Genomic DNA, 18,988 nt, shown 5'->3' on the forward strand with positions numbered 1-18,988 from the left:
CATAGAATACTAAAAAATCTAACTGCAAAAATCATGATTGCATCATTTTTTGTGATAGCACAGTATTTTGAATTTTCACCTATCTGCATATCTGAGTGTATTCAGTGTATGTTCAGATGAGCCTGCATTTGGAGAAATACAGGAGATCATAACTGTGTGTGAATCACCAACAAATGAATCACGAAGCACCTCTGTCAATTTACTTCCTCGGAAAGGAATGTGGATATGATCATTGTCAAGAGCCCGAATGCACTCCTTCAAAGCCAACAAGCTCTTATTGATCTCTGCTCCCTCCATCCTGCACAAGCAACACCAAACAATAAGAATTTTCATATTTTCAAGATTAAACAAATTTAGAGAAATATAGCACTAACTGCATGAAAAGGTTTATTTCATTAAAAGATCCTTGCCTTGTTTGTCTGTCATTGTCTGTTGTGTCTGCACCACGTTCACTTCCAGCCAGGTCAATAAAAGAAAGCTTCCCAACTGTTTTTCCCCCTTTCGTCTCATTGCCACTAACGTGTCTCTTAACAACCAGCTGTAATATAGCATGAGATCGTGAAGACTCCTCATTGGCACCTGTTGAACCAGTACTTCGGGATGCATTTCCTTTTTCAATATAATCCCTCACAACCTGAACATCTGAGACTTCAAATTCTTGCAAACCAACAATGCAAACCTGTTGTCGGCCATCCTCCCTCATGCATAATTTCCTTGACAATTTTTTAAAGGAAAAATAAGTCAGACAAAGACAAGTGTAGTCAAATATCATAATGAACGCAAATAATTGACTAGGAATACCAATTTACCAACACAATGAAGCATTTCTAATGAAAATGCGTGAATGTATATTATAAACCTCTATCATGTCATTTATCAATTGGAAAACCATTGATTGAATTACAAGCTTACTGCTCGAGCTATTAGATCGCTAGGGACAACTACTTGCAATATTATTTTTAATAATATTGTTCACAGTGAATGTGACCATGTTTGCTCATGTTCGTGAATCCAATTTGCTCATAGCTCTCCAACAAGTCATACTAGAGAGATTCTGCTCCTGACAATGATAAATATTTCGTTCTATTCAATAACATTTCTGGATTTACAGTATTGTGATGCTGAGTCATCCATTTAGAGAATTCAAGCAGTTGATGAAGTCTTTGCAGATATTCCTTTTCATCACAATAATGGAAAGAGAAGAGCAAGTGAAAGAACATTATTACACTGGTACTTTTCTGCATCAAATCATCGAGCTATTCGAGGCTATATTCTACTTATTTGTGGTTTTATTTTATTGTATCAATGTGAATAAATCCTGCATATTACATTCCTCCCCTTGCAAATATACTATGCTTTCTCTATTATGCATTCCTAAATCCTACATCCTACGACAGTTGGCAACTTGAGAATTCATAAACACGTGTATCAACAACCTTATCATCCACTTATTTGCCTTCCATTAAACCCACACTCACTACAACTTCACATCTTTCAATTTCAACATTGTTATACATGCCACAATTTCAATTTGTTGTGTCTCTACAACCATCATGGGTGCTACTACTACAATATTGCAGAAAACAAACCTCAAAATGACAAGAGAAGCTCACATAATAAGAAACTTTGCAATATCCAATCACATGTATGCTAGAGAGACAGAAAACCACCCAATCACTATAACACAAAGAAAACAACTAACCCTAAAATGAGCTAATATTATTCAAGTCACTAATACAACACTAAGGGATGATTTGAATTAACTCAACAACTAACTTTATTAATATGCCTAAACTCTATAGTCTAGATGGCCGTTATTAACTCAATAGCTCTAACATCCTCCCTTAATGGTCATTCTAAAGACTACACCAAGTTTATCTATGAATTGTACAAATCTATCTAGGCTAAGATATTTGCTAAAGATATTTGTAGTATGATCCAAGTTGGCCAATATTTCACCTCAGCTTCTCCTCTTCTACAACTTGTCAAATAAAATGACAATGTTTGGCCTGTTCATTGAAGATAGGATTCTTTTCCAGCTTGACAACTCCCTAGTTATCACAAAATATTACTGGGGTTCATCCTAATGAACTTGCAAATATACAAGCATTCTTCTAAGCCAAATTGTTTCGCACGCCCCTTTGACTACTGCTTTGTCCTCTACTTTTATAGAGGAAAGTGAAACTACATGTTCTTGTTGATCAAAGAAACTACCCCAATGCCAACACTAAACACAGCCTATGGTAGACTTTTTGTCATCCAAGGATCTTCACCAATCTAAGTCTAGATAACCACACAACTGAGGTTCTATGATTCTCCCATATAAAACACCATAATTCAATGTTCCCTTTTTATACCATATCACCCTCTTCTCTATTATTTAGTGTTTTCTTTTTGGAGCTTGTATAAACCAAGAGATATATCTAATAACATATCACAAGTCAGGTCTATTGGTGGAAAGATATATCAATCTTCACACTAGTTGCCAATATATTGACTCATTGACTATCTTGAAACCAGTCTTGGCTAAAAGCTTTAACTTTTACCCCTTTCACCTGTTGAGAAATCTGGGGCTTCATATAATTTGATTCTTTAACTTGATTACTCTTTTATTTTGGCATTATCTTATTAGATCTTCTTTTTGTTATATTCTTATCATTAAGGCTAATGCCAAAACATGAAGATCACAAACAAAAAGGGAACACAAGATATAGGCACACAGCCAAGGCAAAATCCCTATGTAGGGGAAAACCCAGTCAAGAACTCTTCCTTTAGTAGATTCAAATCACAGTGAGACAACCATGACTCTTGACACCTAAACCAAGAAAACCTTCTATCCATCAAGTCAGCCCAGCACACATATGTTGGTTCATTTCTTCATATGCTAATGACAAGTAGTTCATCTTTGACTTTCTTATACTTAGGTCTTGTAATAGTAGTCATCTTAACCTTGTAGTTATACGAAGGCTCAGTCCTATAATCATATGGAGTCCCAGTCCTCAGTCCTGTACTTCATTCCTACAATGAGTTCCCATACCTGTAGTAAATACTTCGGTCCTGTAAAAAAGTGATACCTCGGTCCTGTACTTTATTCCTACAATGATATCCCATACCTGTAGTAAATACTGCGGTCCTATAATGAAGTGATACCTCAGTGCTGTAGTTATCCAATCCTTTGTTGTCCTATAGATGATAATATATTCTTAAGCCCAAACTTCGCTGTCTGCAATGCTCTTTTCTTCATTGTTCTGTAATCCTCCGAGTTGCTTGACTTGTTCTTCATTTGGTCAAGTTCAATAGGCTATATATAGTTGTTTATGTCTGTAGTTGAGGCCGACATGAATAATTTGAGGAGCCGACTTGCAGAGGATTAATTTTGAGGCCAACTTGCAAGGAGACCAAGGCCAACTTGATGGAGGAGAGGTAGGACTTTAATTTGACACTCAAATATTTTTCTATCATGTTCCCAAGAAGGGTTTCTTACATCAAACTTTGACTTTGACTCAACAAAAAAATCCTAGAAGCCTACAATGGAGGCTTGACCTATGACCATTGACCCAAGCATGAAATCCATGCTTTAATAAGTCAATTTAATAATAATAATAATAATTTCTTTTGACAAATATATGACTCAAGTACAATTATGAAGACTGACACTAGTTACATTCTTCAACACTCCCTCTTAACTAAGGAGGTATTCATAATTACATACATATGAAGGTATATGGAAGATCTCACAATGAAATAAACTATGAAGAGTTCTAAAACACTCAATGTCGCGAACTAGATACCTAACCAGGGTATTCTATCCTGGTGGAACTAAGATGGACTCAAGCTTTCAGCCAGTCTAGGTACCATTAGGCTTACTTGCTAACCATCAAGCCAGGGATCTAGGTGTGTATCCAAGGTTGGAGCTCCATGACCAACGCCACCCTCCCTCTTCGGGATCTAGACATCAACACATAGGTCGGCCAAATGTCCTCCCAAGCATATGTCATTAGATACTTCATCTCTCCCTAAACTAGATATATCCATCCATCCAAGCATGCTTCAAAGTGTTCAAACTTCTTGTGGAGAGATTTACCTATACGAACACAGACCCCAAACAGTAATAAACTTTCAAATATAAGTAAACACAAACCTTAGGGGTCATCAATCATTTTGATGTTGCTTTCATCATCAAGTTATCCATATACATTTTGTCGGAAGCTTTTTTTCTTTTACTTCTTCAACAGCATCAAATACAACCTCAGTACTTTGCAAATCTGTACGTAGTACTTCCATTCAATCTTCGGGTTCCTTCTCTCTTCAAGGTATTTCCTATGCCCTCTTAATTCTCCCTCTCAACTTGGGGAGATAAATAGCTTCCTTCTTTTATAGCATCGGAGAAACTTCATCAGCCTTCCAATGCTTCATTCTTTCTTATGGCATCAAGGTTATCTTGATCATCATCATTCTTAAAGCTTCCTTTATCATGCTCATCTTCAATTACAAACATCTTCAACATCTTGAGGATCATGTATCTGTAAAACCTTAATAGCAAGTATAACAAAGTAAAAATATACGGAAGCATGAAGTTAACTAAATCAGATTACCATAAAATCATATTACTATAATGAAAGCATTCAAACATTCAAAATATAGACACCAAATAGGTTCATAAGAGAGACATCTTTTACATATTGGATTTCAACTTCTTGCTAGGGTTTAGTCACAAACCCTAGACATCATCATCAAGACTTAAAGCAGCTCAATTGAGATATCAATCTCATCATAGTACTTATACATTTAGGGCTTCAATGTTATTTTCAGAGATATACAACAGACTCTAATAGGATTTATTGCAAACTCTAGATTTACCTTAAAAGCTAAACAATCGAAAACAATATCATCATATCCTAGAACATCAATCTCCACTATGGTATTGATTATACGAAAAAATACATACCTAGGGTTTCATTTCTAGGACCTCATTTCAGCTATTACAAGGGTCTTGCTTATAAACCCTAATTCACCAAACCTTAAGAATCTAGGGTTTCGACTACCTTATCAAAGGATCTAGGGTTTTGGTTTATTACTAGAACAATACCAGCAAACCATAAAAGGCTAGATTTTTCCATAACAATACCAAAACCCTAAATATCACAAGAATAGACTTTTCATCATTGGTTCTTTATTAGCAACCCTAATAGGAATAGGGCTTCAATATTATTGTTAATGTATCCTAAGCAAGGATAGAATTTCATTGTGAAAACCCTAGGTCGATTAGGGTTTCATTAACATACCCTTAGGTTATGGTTTTATAATGAACGCTAAAGGTTAGGGTTTCATAAGAATGATAAAAAATATAACGAAGGTAGATTCAATCAAAAGATTAATCACCCTAACAAGAATCTTTATGATTCGAAACCTAGACATGAGAGAGTTAGTAATACCAAGCAAAATTTCAAAATAATTATACTTTTAATAAAGAAAACTTTTTACATACCTTGCTTTTCTCTTTTACAAACCTTGTAGGGTTTCCTTGAAGTCCTCCCTCTGAATTTAGCCATAATTTTATACATGTACTCGAATCATCTATAAACCCTAGAAGTGCAAATTAGGGTTAGTTTTTCATGTGTCACCTAGAATTTTTCAATAACAACTTTCACTATAATGGAAACTATGAATCATAACTTTATTAAACCTTAGGACAATTTATGTTAGATCCTTATTTAAATGAATAAGTCTTACATACCTCATCATTACATGCCTTTGGCTTTGATATTCCATTGGTATTGTTCCCCTTTCTTAGAAAACTGAAGACAAAATGTTAGATAACTAAAACATGAAAAGTAAAATCAATACTTACTTGGGAGATGAGGACCACAAAAATGCTTGATGCTTTTTGTCTTGGCATAGAGATTGCAGAAGGCTCTGCTCTTTAGGTTGTCGTAATTCCTTATCATCTTCTTCAAGGTGAATGTCAACTTTAAGATATTCTTTATTGTTCTAATAATCTCTTTCTTGAATATATATATGTAGCATCTTTGTTAAAGGACCTCAATAAGAGATACTATGTTAGAGATCATCCCCTTATTTTATTGAGACAGGGTCTTATCACTGTTACTTGTAAGAGGCTCCACAGGTCAGATCATTATTTTTGTTGTCTAATACTAGTGGATATTTTCAAACTCATCTTTTATACAACTATAGATATGTACCGAACTACCACTACTTTTGTGGTTGCTATGCCACTGTATAGGCTTGTGAAAGGTCCTTTTACAATAAGACTTATGCTCAAAACAACCTTACAACAAGGCTTATAATGATATCGATCTTGGTCTTGGTCGTTGGTTGACAATGACTTTTTAATATGTTCTGAAATGTAATTCGATCACCCACTCATTATTCTGAAGTTTGCATGGAATTTTTCGGATCCTTTGATGAGGAAAACAGTGCTTGTAAAGTCACCTCAGATCCTCACTCTCCTTGTTAGGATGCTCGGCCTTCCTTGGGCGACTTAATTAACCTTTCAATTAAGTCGCCCAAGGAAGGTCGAGCATCCTAACAAGGAAGGTCGAGCATCCTAACAAGGAGACTTGTATTATTGTTTTTATGCTTTCGCTTTTATTGCCTCGGTTTGCGATCATAGTACAATGTTTAGGGTTTCTTTATAGTGCCCAGAATTTATGATTTACCTTTCGAGGAGCTCAGTCTTAGTTTCAGACTTCTTTTGCCACAACTTGTAGCCCTTGTGATCTCCTTCCTACCCTTATGCAAATGAACCTCGCTTTCATACCATGTTGAGAAATCTAGGGCTTCTTTAACTTGATTACTCTTTTATTTTGACATTATCTTATTAGATCCTTTTTTTTGTTATATTTTTATCATTAAGACTAATGCCAAACCATGAAGATCACAAACAAAAAAGGAACACAATATATAGGCACAAAGCCAGGGCAAAACCCCTAGGTAGGGGAAAACCCAATCAAGAACTCTTCCTTCAATAGATTTAAATCACAATGAGACAACCATGACTCTTGACACCTAGACCAAGAAAACCTTTCGTCCATCAAGTCATCCCAACACACATCTGTTGGTCCATTTCTTCATATGCTAATGACAAGTAGTTCATCTTTGACTTTCTTATACTTTAGTCCTATAATAGTAGTCATCTTAACATTGTAGTTATATGAAGACTCAATCCTATAATCATGTGAAGTCTTGGTCCTCAGTGTTGTACTTCGTTCCTGCAATGATATCCCATACCTGTAGTAAATACTTCGGTCTTGTAATGAAGTGATACCTCAGTCTTGTAGCTATCCAATCCTTTGTTGTCCTATAGATGATTCGAAATATTAATATATTGTTAGCCCAATCTTTGTTGTATGCAATGCTCTTTTCTTCATTGTTATGTAATCCTATGATTTGCTTGACTTGTTCTTCATTTGGCAGAGTTCAATAGGCTATATATAGTTGTTTCTGTCTGTAGTTGAGGCCGCCATGAATAATCTTAGACGACTTGCAAGAAGACCAAGGTTGACTTGATGGAGGGGAGGTAAGACTTTAATTTGACACTCAAATATTCTTCTATCATGTTCCCAAGAAGGGTTTCTTACATCAAACTTTGACATTGACTCAACAAAAAAATCCTAGAAGCCTACAATGAAGGCTTGACCTATGACCAATGATCCAAGCATGAAACCCATGCTTTAATAAGTCAATTTATTAATAATAATAATAATTTATTTTGAAAAATATATGACTCAAATACAATTATGAAGACCGGCACTAGTTACAACTTACATTCTTCAACATCTCCATAGATGTAGATGAGATTTTGCAATCTACCATTGGAAACCTGTCTAACAAACCTTTGGTATATTTTCTTTGTAAAACAAAAATATGATTATCTATTTGCTAAAGTTATACACTCAAACACTAATGTAGGAGGCCTAAATATCTCGTGTCAAACCTAAACGTGACCCATATTTAACCTTTGGAATTGCTCCCACCTCTCTACCTATAGGCTATGATGATGATGATGATGTCAACAACAAATACCACTAGAATTACCACATCACCAAGCATTGATTTAATGTAGAGATTGCCATTAGAAGGGAGTCCCTACTCTCCCAAATATTTGTCAATGTTGATGTACCATGCCTACGGAACCTACGAAACCATGAAGAGATTTCTTCAATCTACATACCAAATGTTCCTTCCCTAGTACCTGAAATCCCTATTGTTGGTACATGTATACCTCTTCCACTAGATCACCATTAAGGAAGGCATTGTTGGAAACCTAATCCTAAGGAATCATGGTAAATTGTATTATTCACTTAAGAAAGAATGTAAAGAGTCTCAAGGGAATATGAAGAGTCATCGGGAGTCCAAGAGACCTCTTGAAAGCTGAATTCAAAGGTCGCAAGATAATGTATTTATATGTATCATATTAATGAGAAATGCCATCTCATGTTTATTTCATTTTTGTGTGCATTCCAACATGCACTTCTTTTTAGTGTAATCAATATTTATGGTCATTCCTAGTATGTAGGAGTTCATTTCACATATATAAAAAGTGCATTAAAGTATATTAGTTAAATAAATAAGCTAATAGAGAAAAATTATATAACATCTTTCCCTCCTCACTTGTATAAATGTGAAAAGAAACACTCTATTTTAATGAATAAACATTTGAAAGTTCTCTCTTCCACCTACATAGTTCTCTCTCTCTTCTCTTCTAGTTTATTTTTCAGTTATGGCATCAAAGTCAAGATTAGAAGAAACCATGTCAGAGAGCCACTGAAGACCTATGAAGAAGTTTGCAAGTGATGATTCAAAAAACTGCAATTTATTTGAATATGGTGATTGAAGTCGTTTTACTTTGGAGGCCATACAATTTTTGAGATCAAAGGTTGTACAACTTTTTTTTTAAATAAAGGCCATATGGACTTGAAGAGTGTTGTCATTTTTAAAAGGAGACATACAATTCTGATAACATTGTATGTATTTCTTACCAGATTGAGTCATCATACATGTTGAACTTTTAACAGCAGATTTGATCTATTTTTTCTCACAATTATTTATACCTAGAAAATCATTTTAACCAAAATTAAAATCTAAATTCTAAAACAGTGAAAATAAACACATTCGTGTTCTCAACTTTTAAACAGTAAATTTGCAGGGAAAAAATAAATAAGAAATCATAACAAGACAATAGAAATTCAACACAATAAATCTCCCTTTATATTAAAATCTGGAAAATTTAGGGCCTAGACCCACAGACAAATTACACAAAATACAACAATATTAGAACCTGCAAATGGCCCTAATATTTTTGGCGCAAGAAAGAATTTGGCCTTTAAAATCTGTTGTTAAAAGATGACATAGTCTTGGCAAATATCGGCTTCCACCTATACTAAATCTGGCCTCCCTGTATGGCTCCTCCAAGTTTCGCCCCCCTTCAAGATTTTCGCCCCACCCCCCTCCTCCCTCCCTCGCAATTCTCTTTCCAAGTTTCTGCTACACACATTTCCTCTTTCCCTTTAGTCACTTGAGCCTCTTGATGTTTTGGGTAGCATCGAGAGTATTCTCACGTGTTGGCCAAGAGGGTTAAATGATGGAGCTTTGCACCCATAGATCCATGGTATTCTGATGACCCATGGTATTGCACCTTTTGGAAAAGTATAAGTACAAGGGTGAGTGATTCATTCTTGTGGTCGGCAAGAGAGCATCATTTAGGGGAGAAGGTCGAGTAGGAATCATACTTGTGGAGGGCCGAAAGGGCTTGTGGTGGTTGGCAAGAGAGCATCTTGTGGAGGAGAAGGTCGAGTAGGCCTCAGACCCTTTGAGGGCAAAGAGGGCCTATGGAAGGTGGTTGGCAAGAGAGCATCTTGTGAAGAAGAGCAGCAAGAGGACCGAGAAGGCCTGTGGTTGGCTGAGAAGAGGGTTGAGAGGATCGAGAGGGCCTGAGCAAGGCTAGGCACATAGATGTCCAGGGACACGAGACATTGAGAGAGAGATTCTCTCAAGTGAGAAAGAAATATGCATGAGTAATATTGCAAGCTTGTTGTGAGTGAAATACTCAATTGTGTTGGGTCTAAGGAAAGAGCACGGAACAGCGAAGGATATCCAAATCATCTAAATCAAGGACGGGTCTAGAGCTTGATCCACTAGATCAAATCCACGATAACTGTTGTATATGTAATTTCCTCGAGGGCTAAGTAGGTTCTGACAAGAATTTAATGAAGAACTATTGATTGGGCAGAATTTGTAGGTAATATTCTATTGTGCATGATCAAATTGCAAGTTTTATAAGTTATGTTGTGCTAAATTTGTTTCTAGTTAGACACATCAGTGTGTTCAATTCATCTAGTGTGTTAATAAGAAGTTGTTACAAGATTTGGTGTGTGTGTGTGCACTGAATCTATTGCCCAAGGTTCTAACCCCTGTCACCCATGAGAAAATCGCTTTCTCAACAATGCAATTGTGTGTCTCAAGAAGTGTTTCGCTCCCACCCAATGATAATGTTTCGTCTCCATCAGAAACTAGCTCAAAATATTTACAACAAATCATATCTTTTGATGGGTGTTCACTAGATAAATCAAAGAATTAATCAATAGCCAATACAATGATGAATTTGTTGGGAAATATAATGTGGCAGCTATTGATTCCAATTTTCCTTAACCTTAATACTTGCTTGTGAACTTTATTATTCTTCTTGTGTTTCTTTATTAGATCTTCTTCATCAAACAAATATCAAGAGAAAAATAATAAAGATAGTGGACACAAAAGTTAGGCTCCAAGCCAGGGCAAAACCCCTCCAAGGAAAAACCCAAAAACTCTTCTCTTCTCATAGACTCTGCTTCAAATGAGACAACAAAGACCCAAATCCTAGACCAACTCCTTCTTCAAGTACCAAGTCAGCCCTAGCTTCTAGATGCAACTTCAATCACAACCTCTCCCCTGTAATTCTGTCTGCAATTTAGGTCTTGTAGCTGCTAAAGAAACCCTAATCCAGCTTCTACAAGAGTCCTTGGGCAAGACAAATCCTCCCATGGTCAACGAGATCAGAGTATTCTCTCTTCTAGCAACTTGATACTGCAACTCACTCTTCTACAATTCGGACCTCTTTTGTAGCTACAGAAACGCTAGAATTTTGCACATGTGAGAGAGATAGAGCCCAAAAACAAGTTTTCTTTGACTTCTTTCGCTATAATACCTTCGCTCCACCTTCCTTGCCTCTTCTAGCTTTAGATCAAACCTTTTCAAGAGAGATCGAACTTGTTGATGAGTGAATTCCAAATGAGGTCGAACTGCTCCTTTATATAGCCTTTCCAAGGGGTCAAATTCCCTCCTTTAGGCCGACTTGTACTTTGGAGGTTTCCAGGACTTTCTAGACTCAAAATAAATTCTTTTACAAGATATATTTTGCCCGAAAGGGTCTTATAAACATGATGTTGACTCTCTTGATTCATGATAATAAATCCTATGACCTAAACAAAACCTAGAAGCATGAAGAACATGCTTTTACCTAGAAGACCATCAATAAAGAGCATGAAACCCATGCTTTAAAATAATAACTTTTTATTTTCTTCTTTTCTTTGTTACATAAGATACATATTGAAATGAGTACAACAATAATTATGAAGACTAAAACTAGTTACATTTCCAACACAACCTCTTAACTAGGGAGGTACTCATAATTGTACAACCAGTACAACATCATGCTCAAACTGAAGAGTTCTCATAAGAAGAGTTGGATTGATAAGCCGATTGAAAACAACAACATTATGACTAGCACTGTCTTTCGAGGCCTAACTAGACAAGATCAACATTATTCAAGAGCATTGCTGGGAGTCTTTACGTGTGATATCGCACTACCTCTACAAAGCATATACCCCATCTAGATGTTCACAAGGAATGTCCTTTTAGCATTATTCTTATATTGGATTTCTATTCCTGAATCTTCAAAGAATATCAATCCTCTTCGACCATTGTTATCTTGGATACCTATTCTATCCTCAAAGAGTGTCAGTGCGTTTCCTTTCTTGGATTTTCCTCAAGGAAACCACAGATGCTTATCCAATCCTTTGCCATTCTCTTTCCATGACCTTCACTTAGACTTATGGTTGTTAGTCCTGGTCCAACATCACTCCCTCTCAAGAGAGGATGTCCCTATTCTCCTTTTGATTAGAGAATAGATCCTTGCTTCTATTTAAGGAGACTCCTTTGTGTTGAAGAATCTAGGACAAGTAGGTGTAGTGTGATTCTTTGTTACTTGATAACAATTTGTGGAGTCTTTTTACTTTTTCATGTTAGCTTAATCTTCTTCTTATTATTATTAATGCATGTGTGTGTACTTCATCAAATTGCTACCAAAAACATAAGAACAAGAACACAAGATGTTGGCTCTCTGCCAAGGCCAAAACCTTTCTTTTCTTGAGAGGAAAAACACTTAAGTAAGTTTCTCTTATTGAAGCTTCTTATTTATCAATGCCAAACCATAGACCCCTAACTAGAATATCCTCCAAGCACAAGTCAAGTCCTTCCTTCTTCCAGCACTTTGTTTTCCCGGCACTTCGACCTCCTTCTTCCGGCACTTCGTCCTCCTTCTTTCGGCACTTCATTCCCCAACACTTCGTCCTCCTACTTCTTTCAACAACTATGATAGACCTTGCTTATGTAAGCTTCTAGATGAGATGTTCCTTCTTTAATTCTTGTTGATGTCCTTTGCTTATGGAGACACCCTTTTCTTGCTTCAATGAAACACTTCTTGAGATATATATGCAAACTGATATGACAGTACAGCAGCCCTAAATTCCGGCACGTGTGATAGGTTAGCTTGTAATTTAGGCTCCTTTTATCTTCGCTTGAGGGAGGGACTCCTTCGCTTGAGTGAGAGGCCTTGTAGGCCTAAGATCTAGCCCAAACAATGAGAGATATGGGATTGATATGCTGCTGCTGATATGACCGCAGAGAGGCCTCCTTTTTCTCGCACGTGTGACTATGTTTGACCTTTAGAACAGCCCCAAAAATTCGGTCTTCTTCCTCCTTTCTTCGCTTATCTTGGAGACCCTTAGACTTACCTTTTTCCTTCACTTTCTTGACTTCTACCTTCGCTGATTTCAGAGCTTGATTGCTTCACGTTGAGAGGGAGTGAACAACCTCTATATATAGAGGATTCTCCCTCCTTTATGCCAACTTGCTATCTTATGTTGAATTGACATATATAGCTCGGATTGTTGCTTTGGAGGTGTCTTTGCTTTGGAGGAGGCTCTTTGATGGTGTCTTCAACATTTTCTTTTGACTATTTGATTCACCTATAGCACTTTAACTTGTGCTAGACCTATTTCAATGAGCAAGAAACCCATTGACATATATTATAAAACTAATATTTCTTTTCTTGAATAAATACAAATATCAAAAGTATATATATGAAGACCGAACCTAATTACATTTCCTTCAACACTTTGCTCCCTCTCAAAACCAAAGGAAATTCCAGACTTCCCTTCTATTTCGGAAATCAACACCAAAAGACTTATAGTTTGTCTTTATAAGAGTATCAACGAATCGTCCTTTATAGCTACATGACTCCCTCTTTTCTTTGCATTGAGCTTCCTTCCTTTCGAGGTATCATGGAGCCATCTTCACTCTTGAATCATGTGGCCGAATTCAAGTCATCTCTCTTGCTCGTCACTTTCATCTTGACATCATGGATGAAGGCATTACATTGAGCCTTTCCAAACTTCAAGTTGATCATAGCTTTTGCATGAAAGTGATCTCCCTTGTTGACCTTCAAGTTATCTTCTCGCACTGCTACCTTTCAATCTCAAGATGAATATATCTTGACTTCATAATTTCCAGGTATCCTATGTTGAGCTTTCCTCAACATTCTTCATGTATTCCTGCAATATCCTTCCAGGTAGCAAAATAATATGTTAACCAGATAACCAACAACAATTAAACTTAGACTTACCTCACCATGATGACTTTCTCATCAAGCATCAACATCCTCATGATCTATCTCCATTGGAATCTTCCTTCATCTGGAGATTATACTGGATGTTAATCATTATTCTACATAATCTAGAGAAAGTCTTAATTCTTTATTTATCCTTGAGTAAGTCAAATTCTTCCCTTTTAAACATCACATAATCATACAAAGCATGTTACAAGATTTTGCACATATGAATCTTATCCAAGAGTTACTTTCAATATGTATTCCTATGCTCGCTCTTCATCATCTAAATATGTATCTCATAGTGAGCCTACAACCTTACCCATCGCATTCCTTCATCCCTTCAAAAGTAATGTTTCCATACTATATGGAATGTGTACTAACCTTGTCATAATTCTTCTTCCAAGAACCCTCCAAAATGATGATTCTTACAGGATCATGATGATCCACCTTAGCAAGATGACTACCTCTAACATAATGTTAAAGAATGCCTGGATGAACAATATGCAAAATAGTTTATCTTAAAGATTAGATGATTTCTACAAAGCAACTTAACCAAGTAGACTCTAAGTATGCTTCTCTCTATGATGCTATTACAAAATCAAGATTCTTCTAAAGTAAACAACAATGCACACTATTCTACAAGAAAGACCAATCTTCATAAGAAACCCGACAGACAAGATGCCTTCTTCAATAGTAAATATCTTTCTATCTTCTTTCTTCGACTTCTTCTCAAGTTCTCCCATTTCCTCAGCCACGTGAGCCTCACTTCTTTCCTTTCTTTTGTTGTTTTGTTGGTTTGGATAGTCCCTATTAAAGTGTCCATACTCATTGCACTTAAAGTATTGAACCTTGGACATATCTTTCTTCTTGGACTTCCCAAACTTTCCCTTCTTCAACTTCTTGACTCTGGCTATAAATGCTTGAGACTGTTCATCTTATCCAATGTCATCCTTTGCCTTGAACCTAGTTTCTTTCAGGATGCAATGAGCCCACAACTCATCAAAAGGAGTTGAGTCTTTCTTAGACTAAATGCTTGTTGCAAACCTGCTCCATTCTTGTGGTAATACATTAAGTACACAGATGGTCATTTTTGAATCAGAAATTGTTTCTCCAAGCCCCTACAAGTGATCTCTTAATTGATAGATTTTCATTAGAAAGGATGCCATGTCCTCATCCTTTGATTTCTTCACTCTATATAGATTATTCCTCAAAGACATCTTTTGTCTTTACTTATCCTTGAGTAATTCAAATTCTTCCCTTTTAAACATCACATAATCATACAAAGCATGTTACAAGATTCTGAACATATGAATCTTATCCATTGGTTACTTTCAATATGTATTCCTATGCCCTTACTCCATCATCTAAATTTGTATCTCATAATGAGCCTGCAACCTGACCCATTGCATTCCTTGATTCCTTCAAAAGTATTGTTTCCATACTATATGGAATGTATACTAACCCTGTCATAATGCTTCTTTCAAGAACCCTCAAAAATGATGGTTCTTACAGGATCATGATGATCCACCTTAGCAAGATGACTGCCTCTAACATAATGTTAAAGAATGCCTGGATGAACAATATGCAAAATGGTCTATCTTAAAGATTAGATGATTTCTACAAAGCAGTGTAACCAAGTAGACTCTAAGTATGTTGCTATCACATTCTTCTCTCTATGATGTTATTACAAAATCAAGATTCTTCTAAAGTAAACAACAATGCACACTATTCTACAAGAAATACCAATCTTCATAAAGAACCTGACAGACAAGATGTCGTCTTCAATAGTAAAGATCATTCACATCTTCTTTCTTTGACTTCTTCTCAAGTTCTCCCATTTCCTCAGCCACGTGAGCCTCGCTTCTTTCCTTTCTTTTGTTGTTTTGTTGGTTTGGACAATCCCTCTTAAAGTTTCCATACTCATTGCACTTAAAGTATTGAACCTTGGACATATCTTTCTTATTGGACTTCACAAACATTCCCTTCTTCAGCTTCTTGACTCTGGCTCTAAAGGCTTGAGACTGTTCATCTGATCCAATGTCATCCTTTGCCTTGATCCTAGTTTCTTCCAGGATGCATTGAGCCCACAACTCATCAAAAGGAGTTGAGTCTTTCTTAGAGTAGATGCTTGTTGCAAAGCTCTTCCATTCTGGTGCAAATGCATTCAATACACAAATGGTCATTTCCGAATCAGAAATTGTTTCTCCAAGCACCTGCAAGTGATCTCTTAATTGAGAGAACTTCATTAGAAAGGATGCCATGTCCTCATCCTTTGATTTCTTCATTCTATATAGCTTATTCCTCAAAGACATCCTTTGTCTTGATGTACATACAGAGTACAAATTCACTAGCTTGTCATACATAGCCTTAGAAGTTCTGAAATTTGCAACAAATGGGAAAAGAGGATCCTTAATGGATTCAACGATGATCCTTTGTGCCCTTACTTCTCCTTTCTTGTACTTTCCTAGTACTTGAATCTTGCCTTTGCTAGGTTTAGTAATTTCACCAGTTACATATTCCATTACTTCATGTTTTGTAAGTGCTAGGTCAATCCTTTTCTTCCATGCTAGGAAATTTGATGAACCAACGAGCTTATTGTTTTCCTTGCAAAAAGAACCCATATGACTAGTTGATTCAAACAGAGTAACAATATGATACTTACTTGATGATCAAGAGTTTTCCCTTTTCTGATGATGTCTCCAACTTATCTTGAGGTTTTCAAGATCTTTAAAGAGACTTCAAAGATGGCTTTCAAAGGTGATGAAATCAAAATCTTTTGATGCTTCCTTCACATAGGTCTACCAATGAGCCTTCAACTAGATCCTTTGCTCAAGAGAAAACAACAACCTTCTTGTAGTCTTCTTCTTCAAGCTTTCTTCTGATGAGACCCTTCTAAATAAATAACCCTTCTTCTAAATAAATAGGTCTTCTTTTTCCCCTTAGAAAACCCTTCTTGTTTCCACAAGATGATCCTTCCAGTTGCCTTCTTGTTCACCAAAGCTTTGATACCATGTTGGAAAATGTAATGTGGTAGTTATTAATTCCAATTTTCCTTAGTCTTAATACTTGCTTGTGAACTTTATTCTTCTTCTTGTGTTTCTTTATTAGATCTTCTTCATCAAACAAATATCAAGGGCAAAATAGTAAAAACAATAGACACAAAAGTTAGATCCAAGCTAGGGCAAAACCCATCCAAGGGGAAAACCCAGAAACTATTCTGTTTTTATAGAATCTGCTTCAAATGAGACAAGAAAGACCCAAACCCTAGACTTCTATAGGGACTTCTATTAAGACTTCTATAAGGACTTCTATTTTGAATGTACAAGATTGTCATTGCTACTTCTCCCCATAAGAATTTTCGTAGGTCTTGATCAAGAAGCATTGTTCGAATGCCTTCTTCAACTGACCTATTCTTCCTTTCGACCACTCCATTTTGTTCAGGATAATAGGGAACAATGAGCTCCCTCTTAATTCCTACATCCTTGCAATATGGAATCAATTCCTTAGAAGTGTATTCCCCACCATTGTCAGACCTTAGAGTTTTTATCTTTCTTTCAGTTTTCCACTTCGGACCTAAACTCCTTGAACTTTCAAATACTTCATCTTTTGTTTTAAGAAGGTACAGCCATGTCTTTCTAGAATGGTCATCAATGAATGTTACATAGTAGAGATGACCTCCAAGTGATTTGACAGACATGGGCTCATACACATCAGAATGAATGAGGTCTAATATCTCTTTACACCTAGTTTCACTATTCGGAAATGGCTTTCTTGTATGTTTTCCCAAAGAGCATCCCTTGCACACACCTTCATGATCTAACTTCATATTGGGGATGCCATGAACCAATTGATTAAGAGTAGGGATGACCTTATAATGTAGATGACCATACCTCCTATGCCATAGCTCAATGGGATTGATTTCCATATGAACCAAAGCTTGAGGAGGTGGTGTAAATACTCTATGAAGGCATCCTTCACGAACTCTAATAACCCTAGCTTTTCCAATGCTAGAGTCTTTCCCCAAACCAATATTTTTCCATCAAAAGCAACTCGATCCCCTTTATCTTCTAAACAAGAAATAGAAAGCAAATTCTTTTTCAAACCAGAAACATATAGTATGTTGTTGAGGTGCAGCTTCGATCCATTTTCTAGCTTCAACGATGTTGATCCCAGGCCTCTAACAGCATAGCTTTTGTTGTCACGTAATTCCACTGCATGAGGAGATGGCTCCTTTGATAGTGTATGAAGTTGTTTACTTTCTCCTGTCATGTGCGTTGATGCTCCACTATCTATGATCCATGCATTGTCATCACTAAGAGAACATCCAAGAACCCTTGACTTTTGACCTTATTAAATAAGTAGTAGATGACCTTCTTGATCCAGCTTCCAGCAGTGTTGATACCCATTCTCATGCAATGTTTATCAAAGAGGAGAATCCATGCCAACAAAGTGAGCTTCAACTTTTCTTGACCTTAGCTTTGATACCATGTTGAGAAATCAATGCAAGTAGATTAGGGTTTGATTCCTCTTACTTGACAACTACTTGTGAGTTATGTTGGCTTCTTTTACTTCTTTATTATCTTATCTTTCATCAAGCAATTACCATATTATGTGTGTATGAATATCACAAAAACACAAGACACAAGATGTAGGCTCTATGCCAGGGAAAACCCAGTCAAAAATTCTCTTCCTTCAATAGTATTCTTTGAGACTCTTCAACCTAGACAAAGACCAAACCTTCCCTCCACACCAAGTCAACCCTTCTAGATCTTCGACCCCTTTGCAGCAGCACTTTCACCCCAACAACTTCGACTATGCAACAACTTACGGCATCATGCAGCAACTGATAGCAACAACAACTGGAAGACTTCGATCTCCCAAACTAGGGCACGAAAGAGAGATAGAGTAGCACCAAAACTTCAATTTCTTACTTCTCCTTAGACTTGACCTAACTCGCACTTCCTTTAGACGTCTTTGACCCACTTTGCACTTTTCCAACTTCACTAGAGATATCAAACTTGCTTGAGATGAGATGCTTCA

At 36.5% G+C, this 18,988-nt stretch overlaps 1 protein-coding gene across 1 annotated transcript in view; it reads right to left on the reverse strand.

The window, feature by feature from the left end:
* Positions 1 to 18,988, reverse strand: part of LOC149190051 (kinesin-like protein KIN-13A) — a 68,556-nt gene that overhangs the window by 2,027 nt on the left and 47,541 nt on the right. Inside the window, exons 4-5 of the mRNA XM_089410421.1 lie at positions 411 to 713; positions 80 to 298 (exon numbers count right to left, since the gene is read on the reverse strand). Coding sequence (XP_089266547.1) covers positions 80 to 298; positions 411 to 713 — 522 coding nt within the window. The remainder of the gene's footprint in view (positions 1 to 79; positions 299 to 410; positions 714 to 18,988) is intronic.

Source organism: Pinus tabuliformis, chromosome 3_1 (genome assembly GCF_031772625.1).
Source record: "Pinus tabuliformis cultivar Carrire ecotype Pingquan chromosome 3_1, CPIR1, whole genome shotgun sequence".
Classification (NCBI taxonomy): Eukaryota; Viridiplantae; Streptophyta; class Pinopsida; order Pinales; family Pinaceae; genus Pinus; species Pinus tabuliformis.